Genomic DNA, 14,912 nt, shown 5'->3' with positions numbered 1-14,912 from the left:
TGGGATCAGCATAGAGGGGATCTAAGACAAGATAAGACTACACTTGGGATCGGAAACTGAACCAGAAACTGTGTTCACAAAGACTAGAAAGTTAAACTGCTTGAGTAACCGGCACAGACTTACAACATACAAGACATACAGGCAAATTTGGGCTACCCTAACCCTAAACGCAAGAGCACTGAGGAGATCTGCTATACAGGTGAGGAACTGCAGGGGGAGACAGCCTAGGACACAGTATACTGTCTTATGTTCTGCAGGAACACTGCTGCGCCACCCTTTCTCTATTTTCCAGGAAATACACCCTACATACTCCCCTGAGCAGAATGACCAGCCACAGCCAAAGAGACTTTACACTCAGATGTAAAGGCAGGACATGAAGCAACTGTCTTTTCCTTCCTCATTCAAGTCTTGCTGACGTCATTTTCCGCCCCTCATTCTTTGTCCATGTTGCGTCTGAGGTAAGACCGCCGGCCCCCGGTCAGGATTATAAACTGAAGTGTGTTCCGGCCTTGAAAGCGCTGGTACTCAGGCGAATTTCCTCAGCTTCACTTCCTTCACAAGGCCTTTTCTGGTTTTATGGAGTTTTTACTATTATTCCGATACATCTACCCATATAACTGCTATACTGTATTCTTATGGATCATAGTTTTTGAAGTTCATAGTTTCCTTGACTTTTTCTTCATTTTTCATTCTTATAATCATTCTGTGTCCAGGAGAGGATTTGTTGGGACCGGAGGTCTGAAATTCTGTCAGAAACTTTTTGGCCATGATAGCAAAGACCAAGATAGCAAAAGAGGTTTAAACATTCATACATATATATATATACACACACATATATATATATATATATATATATATATATACTGTATATAGACACTTTTGTTGTTTTATATTATTCATTTTATTGTGACATATTTATTTCTTTCATTGTTTGAACTATTGAATACAGCAGCAGCAACAACATTTCTGCTCTATACCCCCACACCATCATGAAGAATTGTACTCTGTGAATTAGAGTAGAATTCGTCATGACTATTGCACATCAAATAGAGCAAAGCAAAGGGAAGCAAGGGGAATTAAATTTTTTCTTTGGTCAGGTGAAACAATTAATTTATATTTCCTAAGCAAGAAAACATTTCTTACCTCCCCGTCACTGTCACGGCCCATCTCAGGGCACATTTTCATAATTTTGATTTATGTGGCAGCACATTTAATGAAACAATTCCAATTATTTATTACAACTTTCCCCATCGGGCATAGCAGCAATTTTGCACCATGTAATCATCAGTGAGCCAAAATTTGTACGTGGGCATGTGGTATCTGAAGAAGACCGAAAGCCAAGTGGGGGGGAAGAAAAGAGTGCGGGGAGGAAAGTATCAATTTAAAACATGTAACTGGTTTTTAAATGTCAAACTGATTACTGCAAACACAACTATTTCTTGTTCAATTATTGAAACTCTCTCCAGCTCCCGCCATGTGGGTAACATAATTACACGCTGCCACCACATCACCTGGTTCTGCAGACTCTACCGGAGTGGAACATTAGCTCAATCAATGTCAATTATTTCACGCTATCCATTATTGCTCCGCCAGGAGTGGGCAGAATTTTAATCCCGACTCGACGAATTGCCTCAGCTATGACGAGTCCTGGCGCTCTTGTCACGATTAGAAAGGCGAAGGAACATTAAACTCCACGGCGTTCAACAAGTCCCGGTAGAAATAAAAAGACAGCAACAGCACAATGACTTGGCCTTGTCCGGTAGCCAAGTTTAAATCTGGACGTAAGAAAGAGTAACAGTGCTTGTACCGTACAATGTACAATAGTTTTTTGCTGCAGTCGCAGGTCAGGCTAGTCTCAGAATGAGCTCAGGCTTGCCCCAACAATTACTACTTTTGACAAAAGGCTCATAACGCAACTGCTTTACAGTGAATCACCCTGTTCGATTTTCATTACACATTAGGGTTAAGGGTAGGATCATGGTTTTTAAGGGGATGTGGAAGGTGTTAGGTGTCTAAATCGTTAACACCGTCCAACATTTTGAGCTGTTTATGGGCGTCTGGGAGGGATTCTATATTACATGCAGTCAACACGGTCCACAGCTTTTGGCTGTGTGAAGGAAAGAAAGAGGGTAGGCCTGTTGTCATTGGTTACCTGTGATTTCATTGCCTTTTTGTCTTTTTCTTTATTTCTATGCTTCTCTGCTTTTAATATAACGTCTATTATGCCTCAAATAAAACACTTTGAATTGCCGCTGTGCATGAAATGTGCGACACAAATAAACTTGCCTTGCCTAGTATTAGTATGAGAGACATTTCACCTTTTGCGCTAAAGAACTCATTTGACAATCATTAATAATTGAACAAGTTCTTTCTCTCCCTTTACCTGAGTCAGAGGGATGGAAGGGGCGTGTCCAGCCAGCGCCAGCTTCACCGTGGTCTCCCAGATGTGGGCGTCGCGGAGCCCCTGCGCCGTCACCATGAACTGGACCGGCTCCGACAGGTTGGCCACCTCCTGCCGGGCAAACACCGAGCCGTCAGGCCGCACGCTGAAGTTGGGGTCGCTGCTGATGAAGCCCACCTCCCTGGCGTGCTGACAGTCGTCAAACTTGACTGCAGGAGACACAAAAGAAAAAGAAAAAGAAAATGAATAAAAAAGATGAGAAAGAGGAGGAGAGGCGGCGGGGAGATTTAGCGTAGGGTGTAAAGGAAAATCCTTGACACATCTGGCAAGGACTTAAGATAAGCCAGTTTCCGCGGAACCTGCTGGAATCTCTCATCACACCTTGTGCCACTTGCTGTCTGCCTGCCCTGAAATCTGTGACAAAACAAACAAACCAAAAAAAAAAAAAAAAACACGGATTAAAAACTGCTGCAACACCAGACGTGGGCGGAGAAGGCCTTCGCATCGCTGTCTCTGGTCGAACTAGGCCGGCCGGTGGGGTAGGGTGGGGGTGGGGGGGGTGGGGGGGTGGGGTGGGGGGGGTGAGGGTTGGGTGAGGGGGTTGGAATCTGAAAAGCACATTAGGCCACGCGGTTTAATGTTCTATCGTTATCAATCAGACTTCCCCCGCACCGCGCTGTGCTGTGGCGTACACGACAAAAATCTCAAATGACATTTGGAGCCTCATGCTTGAATAAGATGTGGGAGACATATAAGACACCGTGAGGAATCTCAGTGTCCACACACACACACGCACACACAGACACACACACACACACACACACACACACACACACACACACACACACACACACACACACACACACACACACACACACACACACACACACACACACACACACACACACAAATACACACACGCATAGATTCTTGTTGAAAGTAGAACACATATGGGCAAGCTGGGGGGGTTGTCTATGTTTCTATTTCCCCACAGAGGAGTTGTGGGGGTTTTGGAAGATCAAGCATCCTCCACATTCTGAGATGAAGTAGATAGAGAGAGATAGAGAGAGAGAGAAAGCGAGATGCACCGAGGCACAAGAGTGACAGATGACATGAATATGCCATTAGACCGTGCAGAACAGAGGAGAAAGCAGAGCAGTGTCGACAAAGCAATTTAAAAGAGCCTTTTCCTTTTTCCCCTTTACGGATGCCGCCCGCGGCACCGGGGCCCATTGAGCAACGACTTTGCTTCACGGCCGATCCATTGACACACTTCTGTGATCGGATCCCACATTTGATCGAGCGCTGAAGTCTGATGAAGAATCCATTCAAGACCTCCAGGAATTCTATATCACCCCCATACAATCGAGATTAAACAAGACGCTCAAAACGTTGAGGCAATACTCAAAAGTATAAAAACTAGACTGTTACTTAATACGACAATTTAAGGACAATGTACGTCTGTGACATATTCACCAGATCAATCAAATTCAAGTTATTTTTGTCTGTTTTTGAACGTGATTTAAAAAAAAAAACTGACTACATGGATCATGCACCGTCATCTTAGGCAAACAGGGCTTTGCCGGCCGACTCTTCCTTCACATACGACACTGCGGAATATGGAGGGATGTTGGGATTGATAGACTTAATGTGAATATTATAACTTCGCCTTTGGGGAGAGAGGTGATTTATCCACTGGATGAGACGGCGGATGAAGCAGAGCTGCCGGAATCGTCCACCGCCGAATTACATTGGCATCTGAGGACAAGCGTGTATTATGTAAATGACTTCAATTAGTTTGAACCGAGTGGGCTAATTGTTGTCACTTGGAAAGGTCTCTTGTGGTGAGGCTCGGGAAGCGAGGCTAAGGGGTATGTGCACTCCAAAGGCGACGCTTGTGTGTGTGTGTGTGTGTTCACAGTGTTGTACGACTGAGCTACACGTTTTCAAAGCGTCGCCCTCGTCCGCTGCCTGCACGTTTATATTTCAACGGCAAAAAAAACAAAACGAAAAAGAAGGTGGGGGCTTGGAAGGGCAGATCTGAATTGGCAGACTCGTGTGAACTGACAACGCGGGGCAGTTGCTATGACAACCAAACCAGCATTAGATGTTGCCATGGCACTTTTGGGCGGCGTCGTTTGCCGCCGGGTCTTTGTTACTGGTGGTGGGGGGGGGTCCCTATTGCTAGCCGGCACCTATTGCTTGTGGTTAGCATCCCCGTTGTGTTTACCCATCCACCCACTACAATGTGGAAAGGTTCACAAACAAAATGCTGTTCACTGATCACACTCAATTTGCAGGGAATCATTTCAAATAGTCTATTCTGCTGGGCTGCAAAAAGGTCAAGGTTTTTGGAGTCATCAATGCGTAGCTTGCGGTGCTAGTTCCGGCAGACAACTCCATAGCGCCACACACTTCCACACCCTTATTTGGCTGGCCTGTTTCAGCAGCCAATCCCTCCTGCCCTACCTGCTCTGCTGCCTGCTTGCTTGCGGGCTCTCCCTCCATCCCCCCTCCATCCACCTGTTGGACTCTACTCTTCTGTGCAATGCCGTCCAGTACAGTGTGTGTATGTGAGTGTGTGTGCGCGAGTGTGGCAGCATGCCGTAAGAGAGGAATGAATGGATGAGGCATGAAGATGAAAAGAATCACTCAACATCAAACAATTAGTCAGAGAGGCTGATCCAGGCAAAGCCTCAAGTCGAGCAAAACCGATCCGTGGCTCACGGCCGCGGTGGCTGAGGTGTGAACTAAGCCGCTCTCGGGCGGAGTTGGAATCGGTGAGCAGAGCCGTCCTTCACAATGAATGGACACCAGGGAGAGGGTGTTTGCTTTTTCTGGCTGATAGAGCCCTGACGGTCAGGAAAACGTTGAAGTTGTCACATGCACCCACCGTCCATGATTGAAGAAAATTTACATGGGCACCCGCACGCACAACACACTCCACAGGTCCACCTGGCTGCCGGTTGACGTGGGGTGATGGGATGTTTAAATGCAGGCTGTGGTTTCCCGTTCTAAATTGGGGTACTGGATGCTCAAGCTTAGCGACAGTTTAGATTTTGGTTTTCAGCAATGGTTTGTGAAATGTGCTACAGTCGTCCTATTGGAGGAGTTGTCAGTGCAGGTCATGGCCAAATTCCACACCGCCTGCCAAGGACAAGAAGGAAATGCAATGGCCATATTATCACAGCTGAGGCTATTGCACTGACCACAACTATGCACCCAATAATCACTTAGTCAAAGATATTCATATCCATCACCTTTTAGTGAGGCTTCTCTTTTCCAAAATGCCAAATTATACCGCTGGGTAAAGCATAAAAAAACGACAATTTCCAAGTCAGGTTTTCTTCTGCGCGATTTCAAAGATTTGCGAGAATCCCGCTCTTGCCTCTTGAGCGTGTCCTGAGCGCCCTGTGTGTGTTTCCCCGCGCCCTTCCATCCACAGCACTCCTTGGCATGCTAGTGTGGAGGGGAGTCCAGGTACTTCTGCCTGGCTGCTCCCCTTCAGGTCCTCAGAAACACCTTGTCGAGCAGAGCGAGTACCGCGGGACACACACAGGACAAAACAAAGGCAGGCGGCCGTGACTTTACACAGCCTCCCGAAACTCACCCACACACACACACACACACACACACACACACACACACACACACACACAAGATTGAAGAGCATTACATATATATACTGTATATACACACACATTATTGATACCATACTCCCTGCCTTTTGCCTAATAGCATTTCCTTTTATTATTTAGCCTGCATTGTCAACACTTTAATTATTTTTGGTTTAATTAATGTTTTATTTCTTCAATTTATTATTTAATACATCTATTGATTTTCATTCCATTTATTTCTGGCGTCCATTTACCATTCTCAGCCTCTGAGTTAATGAAAGGAGCCTTCATTTCGGAACTCAAAAAAAGGAGACGCGCGCACACACACTCACTTCATCTCTCTACTTTTGTATCTGTATCCTGTGATGCTACAGACAGTTTCCCACGGGGGCGTGGGGGGTGGGCTGCTGTGGCATGTAAGATTACATGTTCATAATGTAAAAGTCAGGTACTAATGATGAGCAGAACCGCTCTACAACACACTCCCACCCCTTCACTCTCCATTCCACTCTCAGCCTGCACCCTCCTCTCCTCACCTGCGGTTTCCCTTCGCCTTCCTGTCAACCGCCCCCTCCCCCTCCCTCTGCTCTCTGGAGGACGCCGCATCTCGCTGTCCTCACTTTGCTCTTATCCTCCCTCCTCCCCCTCCCTCTATATCCACACTCTGCCTTGTACACTTAAACTCCTATCTTTGCGAGTCCTCCTCCTCCCCTTCCAGTTCCTCCTACTTCACGTTCCCGGCGTCCCTGCGGTGAAACACGAGAAAGAAAGGAAGTCCTCCAGATTGTCGACCCCCGTCACAGTGAATTAGTCAAACCTGCGACAGAAATGATCATAATACAACAGAATTTGCCACCTTAAAGAGGCAAGATAGAGAAGAAAGAAGATGACCTTTAAGATGACCCTCATCAACGACACTGTCAGTCTCGTGGAGAAGGGCACTCTACAAGGCTACTCCATGAATGATGAAATTCAGTTTTAATGGTTTAGAGATCCTAGTTTAACAGTTTGTTCTGAAACTGTAATCACATACATGATCAGTTGGTAGTAGTTATTAATAACAACAGAAATTGCAGTCTTGGCTTTAAATAAGTAGAACGGGGCCTGCTTGTACAATTGCAGCAGATGCAGTGAATGAATATTTAAGCCCTGTGTGAGGCTGGAACATATATTAGAGGACTAGCGGCGTCTAGGGGGAAGTCTAGTAAATAGGCCCAGATTGAACATATTGCACTCCTTTTATAAGGATGCTATTTGTCACAGTGGTGGCGCAGTGTTAAGTAAACATTCTATCTGCAACACTACTGATTTCGTCAACAGGAAAATCAACGCTTCCTACGCAATTGGCAAATAACAGTACTTTAGCAGGGCTGAGTCCACGATAGACAGATTCACCAGTTAGAGCCAGACCTGAACACGACTATTTCACCATCCCGCTGCGACGGAAGAAGAAAATTGGAAAGAATACTGTGATATTTCACACTCTCTGAGTGTTCCGCATTAAATTATTTTATTATTTTTATGGACACACAAAAAAAAATTGCTTTTAGTGTGAACCGATTTGAAATTCTATTGGATCCTTTCCAATAAAAACAAAAAACAAAATACAAAAGTAACCTGTAAACATATACAGTACCATTTGCTGAGTGGCACAGCAAAAATTGTGCCATCAATCTGGATTAAATTAATGTCTAATATGCTAAAGCAGCGGCTAATTACGCAGCCACCGAATGGGAGTGGCCTCTAGGGGTATCTTCCCATGTGAAGCCAAGCTTAAAATGTTCAGCGGTGAAGTATTAAGTGCAACTTCTTCCTCTCATATTCGAATCTCAGATTTCTGTTCCCAGTGGACAACCGCCGCAGGGAAGTGTGGAGTCTGGACACCAATGGCAAGTGTAACAAAGGCCTAAGTGGCTCCATGGTGCACAATTAGGGAATCAAAATAATGTGCTCGGCACTCTTGTAGGAAAAGCATTCACCATTGTACCCTTAATCATTGAGATTGTGCCTTGCACCTTTCCCAACGCACGGTGAATTGTTGTTTTCTTAATTCGATTCAAAAAGCAGAAACAATGGGTTGGTCGGACATTGCAGTATTTGATTGGCGTTAAAAACCGTGCGTTCTCTGTGTGTACGATCAGCTCATTCACTGATACAACGTGATCTGCATTTCTCCAGTACCTGGTAGGCAATCCAATCTCATAATCACCATGGGAGAGTGAAAGGAATGGATCCTTGTGGAGAAATCTGTCAGATTAAGGAGATTTTCCTCCAGCAGATCCGTATGCAGAACTGAATGTGCGGTGGATCAGGATGTAGATACAGTTCCACTCATAGGTATTCAATGCACCATTGAATTAACTTTCAGCTCGTCGTCGAATCATAATGAACATTGAAAGTACGAGTACGGACGCGTACGGATCTTTCCATCCTCCTGCCGCCGCACGTCAGGTCGAGGGACCCTGAGAGGGTCCAGTTGTGACACCGTACAGGAGATGGCGGCGGAACACCCGGCGCTTATGTACTGCTGTTCAATTTCATCAGCTTCTATCTTGGCTGTCTTGCTCTAGAGGGAGCTGTTGTGTGTGTGTGTGTGTACATATGCAGCGTGCATGCCTGCGTGCATGCGTGCGTGCGTGCGTGCGTGGGTGCGTGTGTGTGTGTGTGTGCCCTCTTATCTCTGCATTAGCCCCCTCTCATGGGTAAAGCAGGAGTAGGCTCGGGGAAAACCGAGGGGAGAGCGAGAGAGAGCGAGAGAGAGGAGGGAGATAAAGAGTGAGAGCGAAAGCAAAGCAGAGCGGATGCAATTAAAAGACTGGGTCACAGATCGCAGTGCCAAGCGTCACTGTGATTAATACACCTCCATTCAGCCCAGGAGCTTTTCTCCAACTTGTGAGGAGTGTGCTGTGTGTGTGTGTAGTATATTGTGTGTGTGTGTGTGTGTGTGTGTGTGTGTGTGTGTGTGTGTGTGTGTGTGTGTGTGTGTGTGTGTGTGTGTGTGTGTGTGTGTGTGAGATCTGAAGCCGACCACAGCTAGGGGGCACTCTTGCGTCTAGTCTTACATATGCGCCGCGGCGCTAAAGGTGTCGTCAAACCAAGCCAACCCCGTTTAGAGGTAACAGGAACATACCCCCTGATCTGAGGTCCACCTGGAAAACCAGAGGAAGGATTCATGGCCCGTCACAACCCACATTTAAAGCTACAACTCTAAACGGAATCGATCACAGTGTGAGGCACTAGCCAAGTCTCATGCACCGTTGATGCTGCCATTTTGGGTTCCATAAACCGATAAAAATCGAACTCAGGGTGAGTGAATGAAATACTACACTGCCACAGATATAAATATATTATCAAGATTGACAGAAAACTTCTATGAAGTATATTTTTGAGTATACTGTAATATGTACAGATGTACTATAGAATTATACTTGACTGTTTACTTTAAAGTACACTTTTATGAACTGTGGTACATTCATCATATTTGCGCAAGTAATAAATAGACAGACAGGCGGACGGACGTACGGACGGACAGACAGACAGACAGACGACAGCTAGATGGATAGATAGATAGATAGATGGATAGATAGATAGACAGACAGACAGACAGACAGACAGACAGACAGACAGAACGACAGATCGACAGATAGACAGATAGATAGATAGATAGATAGATAGATAGATAGATAGATAGACAGACAGACAGACAGACAGACAGACAGACAGACAGACAGACAGACAGAACGACAGACAGACAGACAGACAGACAGACAGACAGAACGACAGATCGACAGATAGACAGATAGATAGATAGATAGATAGATAGATAGATCGATAGATAGATAGATAGATAGATAGATAGATAGATAGATAGATAGATAGATAGATAGATAGATAGATAGATAGATAGATAGATAGACAGATGGATGTGAACATGAGATTTGGACAGGGACAAGCCCCGCATCACTCTCTTTCCATCCCCATTCTTGTGGCAGGAGGTCGTCTGCCCTACATTCCCACTGCTGCACCTGGTACAGTAGTTCAAAGGAAGAAAAAAAAAGAAGAAGAAAAAAAAAGGTGGTGTACACGAAGACAATGGTACTTTGCTGCTGCTGACGTAGATGGCAGACTGCGGCTCGAGGTGAGCTCATAACCTTCTCACAGAAGCGCTTGTGTCCTTCCCCGGGCTTCCCGTTGTACGGGCACAACAGCAAAGCACTCCCTCCTGCTGACCCAACATCTGTTGTGGAAGCTGACCGTGTGTCAAACACTGTAGCTTGCTCATGGAAGTGACCGCTGGTTGTGAATTTCTTGAGGGGCCTTTCCCAATGCCACAAAGGCAGGAGGTGGTGTCATGACCGGCCATTGCATGGATGAAGAGGATGTGAGCTCACGCTGGGACCCAGCTGCTGCCTTGACGGCGCAGACATGTGGATTCTTCATGCTCTTCTCCCGCTCAGGTTTGAAGAAGAGGTCATGTGACTTGATGTGGGTGTGGCGGATGAGGAGGACGAGCAGATCCGTGTCGTCACCAGCGAGCAAACAGTGTTTGTTGCGGGGGCAGACTCCACCGCTTTTTTACACGATGAGGAGATCCTCATCCATGGTCACGGTTGCTCCGGACCTCCCACCATCGAACACAAAACTGCCTTTCCATACTTCCTTGTAACATATTCCCCAAACGGCTTGCAGATGTCCTTGCATGTGGATTCCACAGGTCCACCGAACAAGTGCTCCACCATCCAGCACATACTGAACATGGCCTCTGACTCCCGGAAGGTCAGGTGTGAGGAGCGCCCAGATGGCGTCTGCTAACAGTGCCGTCTGTGGCTGTCGAAGCAGCAGGGAGGTGTCAAGCGGCGCCGGAGGATGACTACGCAGCTCATATTTAAACACTGATGCCAGGTCTTGTGAACTTCTGGAAAAGTAGTTGAGGATCCACCTGCACTGTACTGCCATCAATCTTCACCGAGGATTTGGTAACTCATGGGGATTGCCTGGATCCCTCTTCTTGAATGTGTACTCAGCAGAAGGCTGTCCCTCCGTGCCGGCCAAGATGGTGTTTCCGATGGCCTTTGCCTTATCAACTTTCACAGAAGGGTACGCATGGACCCCAGTCCAGCAGGGGTGTACCCGAATCTGAATCCGTCATTCGGGAAAGAACAAATAATGCGATGGAAGCAGATATTTCTTCTGCCCAAAGTTGCTCGTTATTATTTGGAAAAAAAGAGCCACGATTGACACGTCTGTGCATCAGCAAGGATGTGTGTTTGTGTGTGTGTGTGTCTGTGTGTGTGTGTGTCTGTGTGTGTGTGTCTGTGTGTGTGTGTGTGTGTGTGTGTGTGTGAGTGCGCGTGTTTTGTGGGGGTGGGTTTGAGTGTGATAGAGAGAGAGAGAGAGAGAGAGCCCTTAGCAGGAGAGTGTTGGCGAGATACCTCCCATTTAAAGGGGGGTTGATGGTGGGGTTCAGACAGTTCATAAAAAATAGTTTAGTTAAAAATTTAAATTTAAAAAAGAGAGAAAGCGAGAGAGATGAAAACTGCGGTAGGAGGATGTGGAACTATATTTCATAATTAATTACATGCCAATATTAAATCAATTTGATGATTTGAAGGCACAAGCATTATATCTCCAATGAATATTAGGTTCGAAAATAAAACATTTGCCTGATTTAACGTGACTCCCGGTATAAGTATAACCCCTTTCCGGTCTCCCTTTGATTATGATGGCTGGTGCATAATCAACGGGCCAGCGACGCAGATCTCTCTGATCTCTCTCACTCTTGTTTTTGTATAATGGGCTGATTGGCTGCTCAGGCGGCCCACAGAGCAAACGACCCACCGGGATTCGTCCCGATGCTCCCGATGGCCGGTCCGAGTATGATGTCACGTGTTTATCGTGAGCTGTGTACAAGCATTGTTAATAGTATTGTTAAGGTATTGAAAGTGCAGTGCTGAACCCTTTGTGTGGGCAGCAGATGAGAAGACATGCAGAAATCAACTTTTTTAACAGGGGCGGCACTGGGAAATTGTGGCATCGCCGATTTCAGTATTTTTTAATACTTTCCACAACTTGCATTTCGTAGGACTAGAACAGTACAACTAGAACAGTTGAAAGAGTATCTGTTGCATTTTGTGCAGGGCCATAATCGTATAATACCCGTGATATAACGCAATATATTGATCATTGCTCGTTTCAATTTAATCCCATGCACTTTCAAAGTGCACTACTCAATGAAGAAGTCAAGAATAATTCCTTGTGAATGAAGGAAAAAACGCCATGATCATCATTATTGCAAGGCTATTTCCTACTTATTATCAACCGGTACTATCAACAAACGTCCAGTTTCACAAATCCAACGTCTCAGATCTATTCATCTTCGATTTCCTGGCTATTAAACACTTCGTCTTCCATGTCGCAGAATCGTCGACACAGAGAGAAAGATTACCCAGCGCCGGTGTTTTTCCTCAAACGCTTGCGCTCCGCTCAGGATTAGTATCACCTAGGGCCCCAATGCGATTCCGGAACCTGCTCCTTTAAGTCTGTTCAGCGCCGCACATGCTCAAAGGATTAGCAAAGTCTATAATTAACTTAAATGGATAGGAAGGCCTGAAACATCCCATGCTGTGGCGAGTCATGCCGTCATCACTCCGACGCTCATTATCTACTTTGCAGTCTTCCGAGATCCTGCTCTGTTTATTCTGGTTCTTTAGGGAATCGGTCCCTTGAACCTGTTGACGCTGGTAGATGCAGCCTCCAGCTTCACTTTGCCACAACCGATATCACTCCACCGAAATAGGTTGCGTAGAAGAGGAAAAGTGACGGAATTCTTTGGCAAACAAACAATTACTCCCCCACAATGCGACTCAGATGGGATAGAAAGGATCATCAGTGGCTGAAATAGGGCAGGAATGTGGTCATATTTTCGCTTAACAAATAAGGGACGTGACCAAATTTGCCCAGGGTTGATGAACAACACTGATGCCCAATGAAATAATTGCAAATTACTAGATGCTAGTCCAATCTCGACAAGACCATCATCCGGACAACAATTAGATGAGATATTTATGGACAAGAAATATGTGAGAAAGTATCATTAGAAATGTGAATATTCTCACCAAGCAGGTGGAGGGGTGTTGATTAGAGCAACTAGAACGGTCTATGAAGTCACAATTAATTAAGTTAATAATGTGTCTACTCCTGGGATACTGGGTCTGCAGTTTGGGGTGCCAATGAGTGTATAATGAGTGTATAATGTATGATCGGTACATTGAACATGATATGTACAATGTAATGTAGCCTATCATACATTATACACTCAGTTTTAGTTTTTTCCCTATAACGTCAGCCCTTTGACAATTACATTTGTGGCCTTAATAGAGTTTCAATAATTCACAGTGTGTTGTGGAGGTGTACTCTGAGCTGTAGGGATCAGCAGTTCTCCGCGCCACTCTGGGAAAATCTAGAGCATGTGTCATGGAACCCTCTGTGCAGCCATTCATTTCACACAATCTGCCACGTCTGGCATCCCAGTCAGTGGAAGCTCCATGGAAAAAGGTGCGCAGCGAAGTCGGCGGTGGATAACGCAAAGAGAATTCCCCTGTCAAGGCGGGCAGCTCTCCCTGCCGTAACACGATGTATGGTGCGTAGCGGGATGGACAAACATATCAACTGTGTGGGTTTTTTTTCCGATATTCCTTTCCTCTGATTCCGACTTGCCAGACCTTGGCTCTAAGGCTTCCATTGAGCTCCAGCAGAGAAGGACTTGCGCTTCATCACAGAAATATATATATACAGTATATATATATATATATATATATATATATATATATATATATATATATTTATAACAACATATAAATACATATAAAAAAAAAGAAATATATATATATATATAAATTATTATATTTATATATATATCTATCATTTTTTTAAGGAATCTGTCATGAAAACTCATTAATGCAAGAAACTTTTTCACACTAATTCCGGCACCGAGTTACGCAAGCCAGGCTTCAATTTTCGGTGATAGTTTCGTAATGCGACTCGCGCTGTTCAAGGGTGCCGGAGTGGGTGCGTTAATGAGTCCGGCTTTTTATGGCAGCGCTCCATTTATGACCGCAGCGCCGCTCGCCGGGGCTATTTTTAGTCCGTGTTGATTACCCCAGAGACCGGCCGTGATAAACATTAAAAGACTAAAAACAGGCCTCTTCCTCCGCTTCTTCCTCTTCCTCCCAGAGGGAAATTGCACACTCACGCGTGGCATAATCAGCTTTTCATTTTTCTCCCCCCGTTTTATTTGCTGACTTCATACCTCTCTCCCACACATACTCTCTGACTCTTATACTCTCTTATTCTCACAACATCCGCTTGCACACTCGCCCCCCCCCCCCCTCTTTTTTCCCCTTCTTCTCTCGTTATTAGCATAAAATACGCTGCATCGCTCCCCAGCGATTGTTTAGATGCTCTGCTCAGCATCTTGATGTGATTCCCTCCAATTGCCCTAATTAGCATTACAAATGTACACTTAGAGAGAAACAGAAATATCTATTATGCCTGACAAAGACTCGTTGAAGCCAACCTAGGGCCGGTGCCAAATGGAAGAGGAAAACACTGATAAATCTGCCTGTTTAAAAGGTTTTTGTGGCTTAAAAGAAGAAGAGCGCCGGAATAGCAAAACATACAAATAAATAAATAAATAAAACAGCGGACGGGGACGTCGGCTTCGAGGATCAACCCCGCGTCCGGCGTCCGGCCCTCGGGTCTCCACGGAGGATCGCCCTCTCCTCTCGTCGCCTCCCACTTCCCTGCCGGGGCCCCGACAGCGTCTTCTAAAGCCAGTGATTAGACTTAAGACTGATCCCCTTCATTAGCCTCACTCTCATCCATTTCTCTCTAAT

At 45.5% G+C, this 14,912-nt stretch overlaps 1 protein-coding gene across 1 annotated transcript in view; it reads right to left on the bottom strand.

Annotated features, from left to right (window-relative positions):
• LOC307230211 (cadherin-4-like) overlaps positions 1–14,912 on the bottom strand; it is a gene marked incomplete at both ends in the record, with an annotated part of 226,456 nt that overhangs the window by 63,847 nt on the left and 147,697 nt on the right. Inside the window, one exon of the mRNA XM_080000445.1 lies at positions 2,384–2,610. Coding sequence (XP_079856571.1) covers positions 2,384–2,610 — 227 coding nt within the window. The remainder of the gene's footprint in view (positions 1–2,383; positions 2,611–14,912) is intronic.

The sequence above is a fragment of the Zeus faber genome (genome assembly GCF_960531495.2).
Source record: "Zeus faber genome assembly, chromosome: 5".
NCBI lineage: Eukaryota > Metazoa > Chordata > Actinopteri > Zeiformes > Zeidae > Zeus > Zeus faber.
Note: the sequence above shows the minus strand (reverse complement) of the source record. Positions and strands in the feature narration are given on the sequence as shown.